The sequence below is a fragment of the Salvia splendens genome, chromosome 9, assembly GCF_004379255.2.
Source record: "Salvia splendens isolate huo1 chromosome 9, SspV2, whole genome shotgun sequence".
Classification (NCBI taxonomy): Eukaryota; Viridiplantae; Streptophyta; class Magnoliopsida; order Lamiales; family Lamiaceae; genus Salvia; species Salvia splendens.
Genome location: NC_056040.1, coordinates 19122638 through 19142624, shown reverse-complemented (window position 1 = coordinate 19142624; position 19987 = coordinate 19122638). Strand labels below are relative to the sequence as shown.

General features: G+C 38.7%; 2 protein-coding genes and 3 long non-coding RNA genes across 7 annotated transcripts; 3 read left to right on the top strand and 2 right to left on the bottom strand.

The window, feature by feature from the left end:
• Positions 1-2048: 2048 nt before the first annotated feature.
• On the top strand, positions 2049-3412 carry LOC121747030. Of its 2 annotated transcripts, none has more exons than XM_042141010.1 (2): positions 2049-2237; positions 2653-3412. In XM_042141010.1, the coding sequence occupies exon 2, from the start codon at positions 2670-2672 to the stop codon at positions 3207-3209; it is 540 nt and encodes a 179-aa protein (XP_041996944.1). In that variant the 5' UTR covers positions 2049-2237; positions 2653-2669; the 3' UTR covers positions 3210-3412. The 2 variants fall into 2 exon arrangements, with proteins under 2 accessions (XP_041996944.1, XP_041996943.1); XM_042141009.1 differs by having other exon boundaries at positions 2051-2237; positions 2558-3412.
• A 3246-nt stretch (positions 3413-6658) lies between these two features.
• LOC121749262 (protein PLANT CADMIUM RESISTANCE 7-like) lies at positions 6659-7773 on the bottom strand. The gene is made up of 4 exons (XM_042143848.1): positions 7425-7773; positions 7196-7267; positions 6831-7043; positions 6659-6735 (listed from the first exon to the last, which is right to left on the bottom strand). The coding sequence occupies exons 1-4, from the start codon at positions 7771-7773 to the stop codon at positions 6659-6661; spliced, it is 711 nt and encodes a 236-aa protein (XP_041999782.1).
• Positions 7774-14140: 6367 nt separating this feature from the next.
• Positions 14141-15602, bottom strand: LOC121747066. The gene is made up of 2 exons (XR_006039118.1): positions 15235-15602; positions 14141-14274 (listed from the first exon to the last, which is right to left on the bottom strand). It is a non-coding gene; the product is annotated as an uncharacterized LOC121747066 (long non-coding RNA).
• LOC121747065 lies at positions 14785-15468 on the top strand. Its single transcript, XR_006039117.1, has 2 exons — positions 14785-15090; positions 15195-15468. It is a non-coding gene; the product is annotated as an uncharacterized LOC121747065 (long non-coding RNA).
• Positions 15603-15612: 10 nt separating the features above from the next.
• Positions 15613-19514, top strand: LOC121747064. Of its 2 annotated transcripts, XR_006039116.1 has the most exons (6): positions 15613-15895; positions 16318-17186; positions 17254-17978; positions 18046-18133; positions 18212-18658; positions 18740-19514. It is a non-coding gene; the product is annotated as an uncharacterized LOC121747064 (long non-coding RNA). The 2 variants fall into 2 exon arrangements; XR_006039115.1 differs by having other exon boundaries at positions 15613-17186.
• Positions 19515-19987: the final 473 nt, after the last annotated feature.

Here is a 19987-nt window from a genome sequence, read left to right as displayed (position 1 = left end):
AAATTTATCCAAACTGAAATTGAAATTTGTCGAAGCATGGAAGTCAAATTGAAATCTAATTCAAAGTTGTTCTTCTGTCGGATTTGATTTCTACATTGTAAACGTTTTGTAATTTTATAATTTTAGTTAGCAAGCACTTCTTACAGTGAGAAAAAATGATGAAATAATTTTATAATTTTAGTTAGCAAGCACTTCTTCCAGTGAGAAAAAATGATGAAATAGTAGTAGGGTATGATCAATGGCTAACAAATTAGCCATCACAAATTAAGACCAAATCTTAGTCATTACGGTAAGAGATCCAGTGGTTGAAATAATGTCACATGGATTATATTTTAATTAAAAAAATTATTAAATAAACTTAAAGGGTATTAATGTCAATTCTCTCTTATAAAAATCATCTTAAAACTTTAAATTTACGTAACTCTCTCGATTTAAATTATTTTTTGCAAAAATATATCAAATTAAAGATAATTTTATAAGGTATCCAACGAGATCTCAATTGCATATGTTCCGACGATGTTAGGGTGATGAAATTTGATAAATTATATTTCAATTTTCCTACATGTTGATAAGCATATTTTATCAATAAATACAAAAAAAATCTCAAGGTGTATGCAAAATCTCAATATAATGTCGGTAAAATATCAATAAAACTGTGTTGATATTTTCTTGTACTTCATATTGCTGATATTTGTAATACACTATGTTGATATAAAAAAGCACTCACAAAAATTATCATATGATAACATAATGACGATATTACCATTTTGTTGATATTTTGTCTACTATTTATTGAAATTTATGAGCTTTAATCTTATTCACTCATTTCAAAATCTAAGGATGTAAATTTAGTCTTAGTTTTGAATTATGATGATATAAGCATTATAAGAGGGCCCAATAGTAGTATACCTCATTTATAATTTGAAAATATATTATAAAATTTTTGTATACCATTTATTTTGACGTTGGCAGCTTTCCTTTTATTTCGTTGATAAATTTGTTGCAATACTCTTTATTTTACCAGGTGGATGAGCTTTTTCTGAAAATGTGACAATAGATGTGTAAGTATTCAAGTTATAAAGAATAAATATTTAATCATAAGTACGGTTCATATATAGTAAGATGCCTATGGTCATGTTAGGTTGAGATTTTTTAGTTTAATTGCGAATTGAGATGCATGGGGTCCTATTAGATTGAGATTTTTTAGTTTAATTTAATTGAGAATTGAAATGCATAGAGTCATGTTAGATTGAGATTTTTTTAGCTTAATTGAGAATTGAGATGCATTTTCAGCCACTCATCCACAATATTTTCGAAATGTCAACTGCAAGTAGATTATGTCAACTCGGGGGTATTATCGGCAATAGCCTACACATCAAATGTCAACAACTTATAGTTGACATTATATATGTATAGTTGACATGAATTGTATATGTAGTTGACATGAATTGGTTGACATGGATTGTAGACATAGTTGACATTATACGTGTGTAGTTGACATGAATTGTATATGTAGTTGACATTATATGTGTAATTGACATGAATTGTATATATAGTTGACAAAAAAAATTTTAAAAATAAAAAAATAATTTTTTTTAAAAATTTAAAAGTATTTATTGAATAAAATGTACCATGAAATTATCATTCTGCCCTTTTATAATTAATTAATCTAAAAATATTTTCCATGTGATAAATTCAGATAAAAATGTATGGCTAATAATGCATCTTAATTCTCAATTAGACTAAAAAATCTCAATTAATTACAACTCATATAACATGCATATATGATCATTGATGAAGAAAAAGAACATATACTTGCTAACTAATTTCGTCGATGACGAAGCCGGCTCTAGCTCAATATCCGACCCCCCGAAAGCGGCTCATATGAATCCAGGCATATCAAAGTTGTCGTGCTTCCGAAGAGTGAGTTCATGAACAACTACTCTTAATCGACCATGAATTTTCTTTTGTACATTTTATTTGCATAATTTAGAAATTTCACTAAATTTATAGTAGCTGTATGTTTTGGGTTACACTTAAAACTAATTCAACACGTGAATAGTATAGGATTGGTTAAAAATGATAGAGTAAGGGAGAAAATTTCTAATTTTAATAAAAAAAATAATTTGATGATCGGTTTTGAGTGCCCTAACATAGAGTCACACAAAAAGCAGCAGCCGTCGTCGTCGTCCTCCTCCTCCGCTGCGTAAAGACCGGTCTATGAGCTCTCCGTCGAGGTCAGTTTTTCTTGCTCACTTTTTTGCGAACCTATATCTCGTTTTTTTTCGCCTCAAAATTCGAAACCAAGGCTACACTTTGCTTCTACCTTTTTTTGTGTTTAGGAATTAGCGCTCGAATATGAAATTGAAATTAGGGCTCAAATTAGTTGTTATCTGCTGAATGCTTTTTGTTGCCTTGAATGCTTTGCTGTTTTTTTTTTAATCTGCGCATCCATCCATAGGCAGTTCCTTTATCTTTGATAAACCGCCTCCAAAAAAAAACTGCAAAAAATGGAGTAATAAAATAATCATGTGTTTTGAGCGCTATTATCGAACAGGATTTCCACCAAAGTAGAAGTAAACATGGCTGATGAAGACGAGTTTATTGGACAAATGCACCAACAATTGGTAATCATGAGTGGTCCGATAACAGATGCCAACAATTTTGGGATGAAGCCGGCTGCGATAATGATGATCCAACACGAACAATTCGCCGGCCTCTCGAGAGACGAGGAGCCACATGTGCACCTTGCTCATTTTTCCAGACTCTGTGGGACCATAAAGATGGAAGGAGTGCCCGGTGATGCCATCAAGCTCAGGCTCTTTCCGTTTTCTCTCAAAGACGAGGCCAGGAATTGGTTCTACTCATTGGAAAGTGGAACCATTTCCACTTGGGACGAAATGGCGCGCACCTTCCTCGACAAGTACTACCCTTGGGCTAAAGCCTCGAAGTTGCGAAAGGATATTTGGACGTTCCGACAAATGGAGGACGAGAGACTCTACGAGGCTTGGGAGAGATTTAACGGGATGCTGAGAAAGTGCCCTACTCACGGTCTTGATAAAAGCGACAAAATTACCGCATTTTTTTATGGATGCAACTATGATACAAAACAATGGCTGGATGCCGCGGCGGGTGGATCAATGATGAAGAAGACTTGTGGAGAAGCCACAAAAGTTATTGAGAAGATGGCTGCTAGTTCGTATCGATAGTGAACGAACCCCTGCAATAGATGTTGTCACTGCGGACCATCTCACCTCTATTCACCAGTAGTTGCCTAACATGTTATTTGACTTATTTTTCAGTTTAACTCTATTTCATATCCTACTTTGTCTTACTTCTGAGATCATGCTTGGACCTTGGTCCTTGAATGTTTTAGAAAATTATTGTTATGTTATGGTTGATTTATATATTACAAATGTGTGTTGGGTGAATGATTTGATAGGCTTGTGATGGTAAGGATAGATTGTTTGTTTTGATATAGTTGGAATTGGATTGAAGAGTTGAACACTTGACTTGATAATTAAAATAAGGTGTGTTAGAACTTAGGAATTGAGCCCTTTTGTTGTCATAAGTTCACAAATTTTATGTATTTCTTCCTGAGTGGGCGTAAATGAACATGTGAATAGATCTATAGAACTTGCCATAAGAGCACCCACAACCGTGCTCTTGCCAATGAGCACGGTTGTGGGCTGGGCGCCACTATTCCTGCCAGCTCTTAGGCAAGAGCACAACACCCACAGCTGTGCTCTTCCGCAAGGACGAGCACAATTCATTTTAAATAAAAACATTTCCATAACATTAAAATTCATTAAAAAAACTGAAATAATATTACAAATTACAAATAAAATAAAAAAGACATAATTAAAATTCTAAAAAATAAAAATTACATAATTAAAATACTAAAAATTACATAATTAAATTCGTAAAATTAAAAAAACCCACTACGCGTTGCCGAATTTCGCCCACATGTGTTTGATTAGTTCTTCTTGTAGCTCAACGTGGGTTCGGGTATCGCGCATTGTGTGCCTTGTTTCGATCCACTCACCCACCGTCGTATGCACACCTCGACGTGGGGGAGACCTCGCACTTGAGCTTTCGGCTTCATCATCGTCGCAGAAGCTAGCCGCCCTCGGTCCTTCGTCGGCTATAATTATGTTGTGTAAGATAATACACGTGTACATGATGTCGGCGATATTGTTCAAGTACCACAGTCGAGCCGAGGCTTTCACAATGTTGAATCGGGCTTGAAGGACCCCAAAGTCTCTTTCGACGTCTTTCCGCGCGGACTCTTGACGCTGCGCAAAAAGAACCCGTCTCGGGTCTTGCGGGTTGCTGAGCGTCTTCACAAAAGTCGACCACCTTGGGTAGATACCATAGACGAGATAGTAACCCATGTGGTATGTATTTCCGTTGACGGTGAAGTCGATCGCCGGTGCTACACCATTCAACACATCATTGAAGAGGGGTGAAGAATAGAGCACGTTCAAGTCGTTGTTGGGTCCGACAACGCTGAAATATGCATGCCAAATCCATAGGCGGTAGTCGGCGACCGCCTCAAGGATAAGTGTTGGGCCGCCGCCTTTGTGGCCGCTTAAGTGTTGCCCCCTCCAAGCAGTCGGGCAATTCTTCCACCTCCAATGCATGAAGTCAATGCTGCCAAGCATTCCGGGAAAGCCATGGACTGATTCATGAAGACGAAGCAACCGTTGGCAATCATCGGTGGTGGGTGCCCGAAGGAATTCATCACCGAAAGTTGTACGAACGTCCTCACAAAAATTTCTAAGACAAATGATTCCAGTGGACTCACTGACATGCAAATATTCGTCGAAGAGGTCGGCCGTTTGCCCAACAGCGAGTTGTCGGATGTCACACGTACACTTCTGCAACGACGTGATACTTTACCGGCCGGCTGCATTTGTACCTGTTTGGAAGAATTCAACACGGGCGGACAATATGTTGACAATACGCATAAACATGCGCTTTGCATGCGAAAACGGCGCTTGAAGTAATCCGCCGGAAACCGCAGCGGGTCGGCAAAATAGTCGGCAACGAGCCTTTCGTGGGCTCCCTCCCGGTCACGATGGATGTAGCGGCGAGTTGATCTAGTTGGTTGAGGAGGAGGGGCGGGGGTCTTCGCTGCGACATATGCATCATAAGCGGCACGATGCTGTTCGTAGTATTCTTATTCTTCGCGCTCCGCTTCCGCAATAAGATGGGGGAAATCCATTTGAGGTTTTGAGTGAGAGATGAAGGTGTAGATAAGTTGTATGAAAAATATGAATGAGAGATGATTTGATGTGGAAAATAAAAGATGAATGTGTGTATTTATATATGATTTTGGGGAAAAAATAAAAAAAATACAGAAAAACGGGCAAAAAACGGTCATTTTTGGGGGATTGGGAATTATTTTTATTTTTTATTTTTAATCGGTTTTTATAATTAAAAACCGAATTTTTGAAAAAAATAAAAATATTCAAATGCAACGGCATAGCCGTTGCCCAATCGCAGCACGACACGTTACCTGCTCGCTGGCACGGACGTGTTCGATGCATCGAGTAGCGTCGTGCCAGCGGCGCGAGCCCAGCTGCGGATGACGTCTTCCGTGCCGCTGGCACGGACGGACGCCGTCCGTCCACCATTGCATTGCAGATGCTCTAAATCCTTTCTTGGTGTCAAAAGTAAGTGTGTATTGGATTTTAGGGTGGTTGAAGGCCGTTTTTATTAGCCACCTTAACCAAATTTGTGCCCAAAAACTTGCATGCAGTCCTATTTCGTCCCTTGTGTTTGAGAAAAAAAGTTCATCCATACCAAAGTAGCACTATAAGTTGGTATGTCCCACCAATGATTTTTTGATAAATGGAGATGAAACTAAAAGCGTCATTTTGAGGACATTATTGAACCACTTCATGGAAAATTGCATAGTATTTATAGGAGTATATAGAAATTGTCAACTGTGTTTTGCCTTCTGACAATTCAGCATACTTATAATAATAATAATAATAATAATAATAATAATAATATTTTTGTGTACTTTTCACTATTTGTTCTCATTTACGTTTGATTTAATTAGTAAAATGGAAGTTCATTTGTCATGGAATAGTTTGTAAAACAAGGCCTTTTGAAAACGATTGAATCTTGATCAGGCCCGGCCCTGGGGGGGTCGAGCAGTGCCCCCGCCCCGGGCCCCCAAAACGTTGGGGCCTCCAAAATCCAAATACATACATGAGTATATACATGCTACTGGGCAACTTTTAAGGTAATAATATAAATTGTATGCTATAAATATTGTCTTGGATGTATTGAAGTGTTTTATTACTACTGTTGTTATTGTTACTATTAGTTTATAGTATTATTATGGGGCCCCTCTTTTAGTTCCGCCCCGGGCAAATAAAAACTCAGGACCGGGCCTGATCTTGATATATTGATTCAAGATAACAAATTAATAATACTCCTAGATTTGAAATTACTAATACTCATAGAATACAATCTTACTCAACGCTAATACAATTACATTTTGCTCTATATAGCAAATAGACGTTGTTATATGATGGTTTATTCAGCATGTCATGGATATTACAGCAAATAAAATAAATGAAAACACACTCATTTTTTATGCAACATGGGCGAAACATGAACATTGTATAGGGAATAAATGAAATCACATCATCCTTTGCTGCATTGGAGGAGTCACTCCAAATTGCTGCCGCCTTTGCCTTGCCTCATTTCCCGCATGTCCTTAATAATAACAAAATTATACTAGTATTCATTTAATTTTGGATTATATAAAATGAAAGAGAGATAGAGGTTTGAGAAGGGTGTAGTATGTATACCAATAGAAGGGTCGAAGCCTCTGTCTTTGAGCTCTCTATATTCTTGACAGAGGGAGCAGTACTCGCAAAAGCAATGAATGAGGCAATCTGGCGCAGGGGACTCTACCAGCCCAAACTTTGCTCTCAACTTGCTCCGATACCCGCATGATATCAGGCACGGCACTCCTAAGCAGCACGCGATGCACGAGTACAGTATTCCGCTTGTCGCACATGCTATAAACAATCCAAACTATGTGGTCAAGATCGTTCAATATGATGGAAATGGACTTCTTTTAATACTACTAAAAATATTTACAAAAATCAAATATGCGTTGCTATAATTAATATGTGTAGCTTCAAAGCTGAAAACATGACTATATTCTTACATGTGCTCCCGTTGTCCAAAATTTCAGCGATCTGCCCGAATGTCACGCATGGGAAACATAGGGTTATGATAGCTGCAAAACGATATATAAATTTGCATAATCAACAACAAACTATTTTCATATTAATTAGATGGCATTACTATGTATATATGGTGTGCGTATAAATCACACATCAGTTGCTCTCACTACCGATATAGGACATTGAGTCTGTAACATCATGGTTACGTACCATTTTGGGGATCTTTCATGCAATCGAAAAGATTAGACTTCCATGGCTGATTTTCCTTAGCCACAATTCCCACTTGTACCCCATGGAAAGGAGGAGGATTAAAAGGAGCCGGCGTTGGAATATTTTGATTTGGAGGGAAAGATTCTACTGTTAGGTCTTGAGGAGGAGGGAAGGCTTGCGCGGCCACCGGCTTATCATGACGGTTAGTTGTTGGCTTGGTGAATGCAGGAGGAGGTTGGTAGCCGGGAGGCGGTTCGTAAAGGTCTTCTTCAGGTGGCGGAGGAGGAGTGCCGGTGGTGGGGCTCTGGTGGTGTTGAGTTGCATTATCGTTGTGCGGCAAGCGCCCCATTTTGTAAATTTTTTATTTAGGGAATGAATTATTGATGGATATATATGATATGATTATGTAACTCTTCTTATATAGGTGGGAAGGTATATGGCCAGTTCATTCCTTCATTTATACAATGACAGTAATGATAGACATTAATAAATGAAGATATATGTACAATAATTTAGGATCACGAGTAAAATATACTTGAACAAACAAATGTGACGAGCACAACTATAGTCCTGATAAGATTTGAATTTAAAATATTTGACCTAATCCTCTGATCAGTGGCACAAAACATAGTTTTGCATTCCTTGTGCTTCACTAACGTGGTTGCCATTTTATGCATTTCAAAGTTCTTGTGTTTGTTACGTATTAATAAAAATTATTTGAAAATTGAGAAATTTATTAGTTGTAGTCTTGTAGACTTATACTAGAACATAAAGAATAACAAAAAAAAGGTAGTCTAACTTTAAAACTAGCGCATAAATTGATACTAACTCTTTTAATTCAAATTTTCTCGTGTACTAGTAGTCATGATTCAATTCCACGGTTCCACTGTCAATCCGATCAAGCACAAAAAAAAAAAAACATCACGGGACGAAAGGAGTATTTATTTAATGGAACAAACGTCATTTTAAGCCTCATCAAATGATGTCATTTATGTAACCGAACATTTTTCAAACATAGGCTTTTTTTGGTCCTCCACCTCAATTTTGATTTCTTTGAAATTAGGATGAGGGGGAAAATTAAGAAAATCGAAATTCCGTGATTTGTTATTCAAATTTTGAAATATATGTGGCCAATCATAATTGATTCCTATCCTACGGTTATCGTTTTAATGGTCTTGGACCAAGCTAAGGTATTTAACTTATTAGTGTGTTAGGTTTAGGATTGTGTTTTTTAAAGTATTTGTCTAGCTCTAGCACAACATGGTCATATAATCGAACATGTAGAGAGAGAAGAATATAAGGGAGTTGACTTGAGGCTGGATAACCTGAAACAGCTGTTGATGAAAATAACGCCTAAGGATGCTTTTTTAGTCTACTAGGGACGCTAATATTTGTTGCTGAATAATTCACCTACGCTTTAATGGTGTGCCAAAAATAATGACAGCAAGATGAAAGCGTCGGTGAATTGTTTTTAAGACCGCATTTAAAATGTGCCCCTAAATATAAATTAGAGACACTACTAAAAAGCGTCCCTAAATGCAAATTAGAGACACTATTAAAAAGCGTCCTAAATACAAATTAGAGACACTATTGAAAAGCGCCCATAGATGCAAATTAGAGATAGTATTATAATGCCTCTAAATGCAATTTATAGTGTCTCAAATTATAGAATGATATCCATTACATGTAACAAAATTTAAATGAGAATTCAAACAAATAACCAATTTATATCTTCATCACAAACTCCCAATATTGAAGGAATTGAATCAATAATATTTCAACAAATTTACCAATATTCATATAGCGAATCAAAATAGAATACTAAGTACACACTTTACTTGGATTGTAACCAACTACGAGCCTTCTGTTTCTTTCCCTTGCCCTTCTCTGATCATCACCATCTTCGACTGAAACACACTATTTCGAGAGCCATCGATTAAATTGTAGGATTATCTATGTATATATATATATATATCTATGCGTTCTCCTTAATATAATTATTGCATCTGATTTTGCCGATAGAGTTTGAAATAGTTGACATAATTTAGTTATTACTAGTATATGAGATTTTGCCGATTGAACTAATTGAGATCTAGAGACTAGAGTTTGAAATAGTTATTGGTTGTTTGGTCCAATTAAAGCAAACTAAACTGAGTTGGAGTTAGGCTAGCCCAATGTAAAATGGACTTTTTCATCTATTTTTAATATTTCTTATATTTTAAACTTTATAGTATTAATTAATTACAGTAAATTTGGATTTAGCCTATTCTGTATTTAATAATAATTAATATTTATAATTGTTGAATGATTTTTAAAGTACATTTAATGCTATATTAAGATTTATTTAACAAATATGCATATTTATATTTTTCTAATTAAAATTATACTTGAGAAAAATATAAATGGAATTAGATATAAATAAAAATATAGGGATTAGTGGTTGTTAGTCTTGTCTAAAAAGGGCTTGGGCCTGGAATAGGCCTACTGAACTTCTGATAAGCATCCTCGTATATTTTAAAGGAATTTCAATATGGGTATATTGATGAGGTCAGTGTAAAAGTCAAGTCTACTTGTTTTGCTGGTGGCCAATCTACTTGCCAACTCACAATCCAATTGTGAGTTCTAATGAGAAATTAATAAAGTGGAAAAATTAGAAAAAGTGATTAAAGTGTACTTAGTATAGAAAGGAATGAGACTATCTCATAACAAAGAAAAATTTGCTGAAAATAAAAATGGACTGATTTTGTGAGATAAATTAAAATGAAAAAAACTATTTTTATGGGATGAGGTGTGTATATTATTAGGAAATTAAACATGAGTCAATTTGTTCTCCATTAATGTGGTTATTATTTGATTTCATTTCAATTTGGTAAGAATTGTTATAGCTATTTCACTGTCCATTAAAAATAACAACTATTTTTATTTTGTTCTTTAAAACTATACAATTTATTTTGAGAAATTTTTCCTCTAATGAACCACTAACAATACTTCAATTATTTTTTCTTTCTATCATTCTCTTACTTTAGCAATTATGCATTAAAACTTGTACCATTTCAAAAATAATTATTTTTATAAGAGCAATGGAGTATTATTTTAATTTTATAGTACATCATATAAAAACTACCCTTAACACTCATTTTTTTCAGTAACTTTAAATAATTGAGTAAAGACTAAATTGACTCATGATTTTTTATGTAATTTATAAAATGAAAATAATATCAATAATAATTTTAAATAAAGCTATATATGGAAAGAAAAAAAACAGTACTAATGTGGAAAGACAACATTAGCAGGAAAGATTTTGCATGATCCTGACAGTTGACTCAAGTTAATTCATTACAAATTGACAACCATAAATATTGCGTTACGCTTAATTTCTTCCCACATCACAGACGACTGCAACCGCTATCACCACACATCGTTTGAGTTGAGAGATGGCTTATGCTGCAGTCCTTTCTCTTGTCTTATGCAAACGCTTCTTAACCAAACTGAGCTTCCACTCCCGAGCTCTACATTAATTCAATTACTGCGAACTGTGAATTCATTACAACGACTTCTCAAAATACCGGACGACCGCGGTGGCAGCATGAGGTTGGAGGAGCTAATCCGAGATGAAGCACATAAACTTGAGGATACTTTGGAATTAATTGATCACCAGAATCTCTCTCTTGAAATAGAGGAGGTGGAATCGTTTATCGCCACGCTGAAGAAGCTGGAATTGGAATATGTTAAAGAAGTAGACACCTCTTCATTGTCTGCTGCTGCTGCTGCTGCTGCTTCAACTTCTGATTTTAGTTCTAAGATGGTTGGATTATGTGATGAATTTGCAAAGATCAAAACAGAGGTGCTTGGCCGCATGAGGCCGGATGATTTTGGCGTTTTCTCGCTTGATGGGGCGTAGATATATGATTGTACTTGATGATAAATGCAGTGTGGAGGTTTGGGAGTGTTTAAGGAAGTCATTTCCGGAGCAAGATAATGGCAGCCTAATCTTGATTGTGGCCTCGTTGTTGCGTGTGGACTACTGTTGGATAGTCATTCGCACATCAGTATTGCTTGGTTCGAACCCTGATGACTTTCAGGAACTTGAGGAAGCTGGAATGAAGATTGCTGAGAATTGTCGATGCCTTCGCCTCATGCTTGCCAAGGTTGTACTGTTCTTACTGAAAGCTGAGAAGACGCCGGAGGTGTGGAATAAGCTTGCTGCATATTCACAAAACTCCCTGTTCATGGTTGATGATGAGATATTGGAGGTACAAAAATGTCTGATGTTTCAGTAGTTCTAATCTATTTTATTAATGCCCAGTGCCAACATTGTATATATCTAGTTCACATTAGTAAAAATAATCCTACTATAATTTGTTATATATTCTTATTTTTGCCAGATTTCTAAAAACAAAGAAGACTTATGCAATTTGGACGTTCATCCTTGGATTGTTGCAAGTGACCACATTACCATTACTGACTCAAAAATTGAAGTCTCAAATGTTTCCACAAAGACTGATTCCCAAAATGGAAATTATGACCTTCTTCGGAATGGCTGGTATTGGCAAGACTCAACTCAGTCAAAAGAGTCATTGAAGAGCAATCGCCATTACATCGCTTCGACCATTGTGTGTGGATTACTTTAGGCCCAAAATATCAGGCGGAAGATATATTGGTTGATATTCTTGCACAAATATATCCCTAGTGTAGTAAAATGGATATTAAAGCAGACGAGAAATTAACTCAAGATTTGTGCAGACGGTTATCTCATAAGCAATGCCTTATTGTTTTGGACGATGTATGATGCAAAGGGCCCTTGCTTCTCTTTCTAAAGATGTTTCAATACATCAAGGGTAGAACCTTGGTGACAACTAGGCTAGCAGAGGTGGCAGAACTTGGCAAGATTCACAAAATGTGGTTGTTAAATAAAGAAGAAAGTTGGTCTCTTTTTTGCCATAAGGTGTTTTCTGAAGAATCTTGTCCTACTCAAATAAAGAAAGTCGGAAAGATAATCACTGAGAACTGTGAAGTTCTTCCTCTTCTGATCCTCGCAGTTGCTGGCCTTCTATCCAAATCGGACAAGACTTTGGAGTTCTGGAACAAGGTAGCAGAGAAGAAAAACTGTGTGTTCAGGCAAGCGCATGATGAAACATCCAAGGTACTACTTCCAAGCTATGAGAGGCTAGATCACAATTTAAAACCATGCTTTCTCTACATGGGAATTTTCTCTGAAAACTATGAGATCTCGACCTCCAAGTTCATCAACCTTTGTATCGCTGAGGAGTTTCTAGAACCAGATGCGCCCCTAGAGATACGAGATTTTGCTGCACAATGTTTATCAGAGCTCGTGGATAAAAGCCTTGTTATGGCTTGTAAAGAGGGCTCTAACTTCGGAATAAAGACTTTCCGCCTCCATTCTGTTTTTGGTATCTATGCAACAGTGAAGCTGCGAAGAGCAAGGTGTTCCATGCACTGAATAAGTATGCAGATATTGATTCAGATGGCATGAAAAATCTGCGCAGATTGTGCATTTGCAATAGTATGCTATTGGGCTTAAGAGAAATCCAAGACTCAATTCATGCCCTTTCAACTACTCGTTCTCTGTTATGCGTTGGTCCACAGCATCAATACCATGTTCCAATATGTTTAGCTACAAAGCTGCTAAGGGTACTGAAGGCTCTTCCTATCCGTTTGTACTAGTTCCCAATTGAGGCAACAGAGCTCCACGGTCTTAAGTACCTTGCGCTCACTTGTAACGGGGACCTCCCTTGCACCATATCCAAACTTTTGAACATTCAATTCTTGATTGTGAATCAACATCTGAGAATCAAATCCTCTCAAGACTCTTCTTATCTACCTATGGAAATCTGGGATATGAAGCGATTAGAACACCTACATGTCATGGGAAGAGACTTGCCTAGTCCCAATGATACTTCTCTACTACCAAACCTTTCAGCCCTCCTAGATGTGGGTGCTGGAACTATTACCAAGAGTGTTCTTGATAAAACTCCTAATCTAAAAAGGCTAGGCATTTGAATTGAGTTAGCACCGCACCCGATGAGAATATAGTCGATTCCCTCCATTGCTTGAATCTCATATCTTGTCTTGAAAAACTAGAATCACTGAAATGTGACACCTCGTACAATGTTCCCATCTGTTCTAAAGAAGTTGAAGTTTGAAGGGGATAGGATATCCGTGGGAATACATGAGAATAATTGGAAGACTTCCGAATCTTGAGGTGCTCAAGTTGAAATGCTACGCGTTTAGAGGAGCAGAGTGGGAAACGGATACTGATAGTTTCAACAAGCTCAAGTTTCTGCTGAAAGAAGATACTGATCTGGTGAGGTGGAGGAACAAATATCCATGCTTCATGCAGCTGGAGTGTGTGAGGATCAAGCATTGCTATGAGGTAGAAGCGTACCCAATATTTCATAGCGTGAAGCTTAAACTGATTCAAGTGGTGGACTGCTACAGTGATGATTTGTGGCGGCTAATTGACAACGATTTCAGAAGGCCAACTGGTGCGGCGGAGATGCTCAAATATTCTTTCCACTCTACGTGGGATCCCCGTCGTAACTTTATTGTCTGAATGTCGTCTTGTTTTTCTATAGCTTGTTCACGTTTTCGAGATTTTGTAACTTTATTGTCTAAATGAAAATGGCTAAGAGCTGAATCAAGATAATAATAGCATAAAGCCATATCAGATAGGCACGTTAAAATCAAACACGGCATGATAAACCCAATTTCATTCCCATCGATAAAACATTTAGGACATCGTCCTTATTTAAAAGAAAGCCCACCTCAATTGCTTAATCCGAAATTACTTCCTTTCCCTTGCGATCACGACTCCCTTGCGAGGTCTCACCTTTGGAATTTGTACAACACATAAATCAACACACTTTCCAAATAATTAAATAAAATGCATGCACCCTAATTAAAGTTGTTTATCTCATTTTCTCGGTTTTCGATTACTCGGCTGCCGCCTAAGGCGTCGCGTGCGACGCCGGTCGGCCGCTTACGCTTATAACTCCTTCGTTGACTCCTCATAATTCTCCTCCACGATATAGGATTTAATCCCAAGATTTTGATTAATTCCGGCCGCTCACGCCCCAACAAATTATATTAAAAACAGATCTAAACCAATTAAATTAAGTGGCCAAGAGTAAGAAGAAGTAAGAAAGAAATTTTAAATACTCCAGCCCATACGCATGCGCCCATTCCCACTTTTAGCTTAATCACCAAAAATTAAAGGGGTAAGACATATACAAGTCAAAATACTCCTTTTTTTTTTCCAAAATACACGTATACTTCCCCAACTCCATTTTAAAACATATATCAAAACAATATTAAAATAAAAAGGACAAAACTCCCTTTCCAGAACTCGTCGTTCTCTTCTTTCTCCCTCAACTCTCTTTCTTCCCAAAACAGAACTCACCCGAAAAAAATTCACCAAGTTGGATACACCGTTTTCTCCAATTCGCAGTGTTAAAAGAATCGGTGACGCCGCAGACCCAACACCGCGACATCGTCGTCGCGGTGCTCAGCTGGACGACACCCGATTCGCGATGGTTGTCGTCAGCTCTCCGTGGTGCCGCCGCTGAATTTGGTCGCACCGTCCAGATTGGCAGATCCGTTTTCATACCCCGATGAATCCCGATTTACCCCGCAGATAAGTCGTAAGGTTGATTTTTCTTGAAATTAAAGCTCGATTCCTTGATTTGGATTGTTCAAGTTATTGATTTGATTTAGATACCGATTTGATTGAGTGAGAAACATGCTATGCAGTTCATGGGTTGATGAATTGAATTGGGGAAGAAGATTATACCTTCAAAAGAACAAATTGGCTTGAAACAAAAGATTGAAGCTTCTGGCTTCTCCCCCTCCCGAATCGATCCATGATGGAATTTGGATTTGGTGAGGAAAAATGAAGTTCCTTTCTACTGTTCCCTCCGCCGCTTTGCGATTCAACAGCGAGAAGTGAGTGGCTGCGAATTTGTGTGAGGGAAGGAGATTAGAGTATGAGGATTTATATAGCCGGGTTTTTTTTTCTTTTGTACTAGAATAGAGTTATCATTCCTCGTTTGTACTGAACTTTTTTTTTTGTTCCGGATTTGGGAGATACGCATGACCCTCATGCGTCTCCTTTTAATGAGACGCATGACGATTATGCGTCTTTCATAAAGACGCATGAGGGTCATGCGTCTCTCTTTTTTTCATTTTTTAATGACGCATGAGGGTCATGCGTCTTAGAGAGAGACGCATCTCCCTCATGCGTCTTTTATATTTTTTAAATTTCACGGACGACGCATGAGCGTCATGCGTCTTAGAAAGAGACGCATGGGGCTCATGCGTCTCCAATTTCGAATTAAAGCAGCAGCGAAGGCAGTAGCCTCCTCATTCACGCAAACAGAAAGAGAGACGACGAACTTGGCGATTTTTCCTTTGTTATTCGGCGAAGAAGACGATTTCCACTCGTGTTCCGATAAGTTTCGTTCAATCCTTCAACCTTCCTTCCTTAATTGTTGTTAATTTGCATAGTTTGTTTAGATTTCCCCTAATGTTTGTAAATTAGGGTTTATAACAAATAGCTCCATTTTGGTCAATTTTTTTGTTGTTTAGTTAATTGTAATGGATTTTAGTGGGTAAATTCATTGTATTGTATATTATTGGTATGTTTGAGATGATTGGTGTTGTGATTTTGGTTGTAATTTGGTTAAAATAAGTGAAGACTAACCGGAACAAAAAAATAAGATTAGGTGAAGTGAATTATCAGGCCTTCTAAAAACTGTTCTATAACCTAACACATTGCACTTGCAACCCTCTATCACTTGTTGTTCTCTTGTTATATTATGTTATTTGTACATGCCATTGTGAGTTTGTAATTGTTGTTTTGTGAATATGTACTTAGATTAGATGGAGACTTCAAGTTCTAGCGGACATTTATTGTATGGACCCGAAGACCCGTTCGTCTTAAATATGCAAAAAAATCACATTTCAAATAAACTCATGAAAGAGGGAACAACCCAAGTATTTAAAGTCCGAAGGACTGAAAGTAAGACTTGGGACGTCGAAATTCATGAGAATGTTAGATATTGGCTTGACGTCTTTGGTTTCAAAGGCGTGATCGATTGTGGGAGGCCCATGAAGGTCGACAATGAGCTGATCACGGCGTTGATTGAGCGTTGGAGGCCGGAGACACACACTTTCCATCTACCGATCGGTGAGACGACGATCACCTTGGAAGATGTGCAAGCCATTTGAGGCTTGAGGGCGGATGGTCACGTTTTCACAGGGCGTGACTATCATGACAACTTTTCAGATTGGACCAACAAGTGCCGCGATCTGTTGGGATGGATACCAGATACTTCCATAGAGACAAAGCAAGACGGTTTGCTGATGACCGCACTGATCAACCAGACAAGGATGCCTCTGGGTGATGACCTACCTACGCACGTATACATCCAAAGGGCACGTATCCATGCCCTAATTTCTAATTTTATTAGGAGGTCTCATTCTATCGGACACAATGGGGTGTAAGGTGCCATTTATGTGGTTGAATGGGCTTGGGGATCCGGAAGAGGTGAAGAATATTAGTTGGGGAAGTGCGGCATTGGCGTACCTTTATCATTATCTGTGCGAGGCTTCCATGGATAAGAGAAAAGAGTTGGGCAGGCCTATGATCCTTCTGCAGATATGGGCGTGGGAAAGAATGCTCACATTGAGGCCTGCGTTCATAGGACCAGTTGTGCACGAGCCATATACACCATGTGGCGCCAGGTATATATCTAAATATTTATTTATTAATGCGTATTGGGTTATTTTCTTACATCAATTTTATGTATAGGTGGAAAGGAACAACGCAGATAGGAAATGCTCCTAGACACTCGGCTTGACGTCTTTGGTTTCAAAGGCGTGATCGATTGTGGGAGGCCCATGAAGGTCGACAATGAGCTGATCACGGCGTTGATTGAGCGTTGGAGGCCGGAGACACACACTTTCCATCTACCGATCGGTGAGACGACGATCACCTTGGAAGATGTGCAAGCCATTTGAGGCTTGAGGGCGGATGGTCACGTTTTCACAGGGCGTGACTATCATGACAACTTTTCAGATTGGACCAACAAGTGCCGCGATCTGTTGGGATGGATACCAGATACTTCCACAGAGACAAAGCAAGACGGTTTGCTGATGACCGCGCTGATCAACCAGACAAGGATGCCTCTGGGTGATGACCTACCTACGCACGTATACATCCAAAGGGCACGTATCCATGCCCTAATTTCTAATTTTATTAGGAGGTCTCATTCTATCGGACACAATGGGGTGTAAGGTGCCATTTATGTGGTTGAATGGGCTTGGGGATCCGGAAGAGGTGAAGAATATTAGTTGGGGAAGTGCGGCATTGGCGTACCTTTATCATTATCTGTGCGAGACTTCCATGGATAAGAGAAAAGAGTTGGGCAGGCCTATGATCCTTCTGCAGATATGGGCGTGGGAAAGAATGCTCACATTGAGGCCTGCGTTCATAGGACCAGTTGTGCACGAGCCATATACACCATGTGGCGCCAGGTATATATCTAAATATTTATTTATTAATGCGTATTGCGTTATTTTCTTACATCAATTTTATGTATAGGTGGAAAGGAACAACGCAGATAGGAAATGCTCCTAGACACTCGGTTGAGCATTACCGTGACCAAATATCCCTGATTAGACCTGGCTAGGTGAATATTATTTCGGTTTAGACTTCATTTATGAACTTATTATGAAATTAATTTGGCATTTGCATTGCTGTTTTGTAGTTTATCTGGACGCCATATGCACCTTTCATACTGCCTGACTACTGCAATGATGTGACTGGATGCTCTTTGTGCGAAACCTACTTGGTATGTTGGGCCTATGTCGATGCCCATGAGCCTGGAAGAGTGCGCCGACAGTTCAATCGGTATCAGGATATACCTCAGTATGTAGACAGGATGCTAAGGAACGCCGATCATTTGGGCAAAAATGATCGGCGTGGTAAGAAGGGCAACAACTGGGCAAACACGCATCAGTTCTACATTGGGGAGTGGGACATGAGATACGAAAGGTTCCAAGCTGCCGAATACGCCGCACCGATGTCCATGAATATTCCCATGAACCCGGGGTATATGGCGTGGTATAACAGGATTACCGTGACGTACATGACTCAGCCTGGGACACGGGCCACTGCTGGGATGAACGAGTCGGCTGCTTCGATGAGACTATTTGTAAGTTTGTTATATTAAACTATATGGTTTCATGCGATATAGATTGTTTAGTATTGATATGTGTATCATTTTTTTGTCTAGGTTGAGGGTTTTCAGCAGGTTTTCCATTTAACTACGAAAGACGAAATGGACCCACGAGTGCGCCAGATTTGAGAAATTATTAAGAATGTCCTCGAATCTACGAACAACGCTGATGTCATGGAGTACCCCGCTTCTCAACATCAGGATGTGGTCATGCCTTATGAACCAGAAGTAGTTCCACGACGTCGTGGAGTGCCTGGTGTTTGGACTGGGGGACACGGCTATACAAAGCAGTTTAGGATGTCCCAGCCGTTGCCCGATTATGTAGCACCAGAGCCGCAGCATCAAGAGCATGACCCACCCCAGTGGTATTCATACCCGGCGCATGAGTCTCAATCACAGTGGGAGCGTCCCCTGTATTCTCCTAGCCAGCCTGAGCCCGATTGGACTCGTCGCCCATATTCACAAAGCCAAGACGTGCAGCAATGGAGTGGAGCCCAAGCGTCGGTCGATTCATTCTTCCAGAATTATCAGATCGTGCATCCTGTACAAGCTGAAGAAGATGATGATGAAAGAGAAGAAGAAACTGACAACGTAGGGGAGGAAAATTAGGAGGAAGACGTTGTTCAAAGCATCCATGTCCAACCTCGACCAGATATGGAGGGTTCATCACGCGGCGGGGTTGGGAAGCTCATGAGTAAAGTTTACAAGAGACTGTCAATGAGAAAGAATAAGGGGATTGAACCGTCTAAATACACTCCGTCGTCGTATAAGTAGCAACTGTTATCATAAATAGAAGTTACAATTACTGATGGCGAAACTTGGATGGTTTGTTGGAGATTGCAATATTTTTGGTGATTTTAGTGTATGGTTAAGCTCTGGTATTGAGTAGATTGCGTACTTGAGTTGTGACACCCAATGCCCATATCATGCCTTTCGCTTTAGCGCCCTTACCCTTAAGTTTTGTCAATATATTTTTCCTCACATGGATCAAACAAAATTTGTGGTGACATATCGGCGTCTTTTTCCATTCATCAGAACGCATAGCCTTAAGGATTCCTTTATGCCTATCTGAAATGATGCACACCTCCCTTTCGTACCTCACCACATGAATTCTAACATGATCCAAAAACCACTCCCAGCTGTCGCCAGTTTCTTCATCAACAACAGCATATGCAATAGGCAGACATTTCTTGTTAGCATCAACACCACAAGCAACAAGCAGCTTACCTTTAAATCTTCCTCGAAGGTGAGTTCCGTCTATTGTTAAAACTGGTTGGCACTCCTGAAAAGCATGTATAACAGGCC

What these genes read in the sequence shown, in the direction of transcription:
- LOC121749262 (XM_042143848.1), bottom strand. Translation starts at nt 7,773, where the DNA reads ATGGGGCGCTTGCCGCACAACGATAATGCAACTCAACACCACCAGAGC. An exon ending in TTTGGACAACGGGAGCACAT is followed by an intron (nt 7,044 to 7,195) that starts GTAAGAATATAG and finishes GATTGTTTATAG; the next exon opens with CATGTGCGACAAGCGGAATA. An exon ending in AGGCTTCGACCCTTCTATTG is followed by an intron (nt 6,736 to 6,830) that starts GTATACATACTA and finishes GTTATTATTAAG; the next exon opens with GACATGCGGGAAATGAGGCA.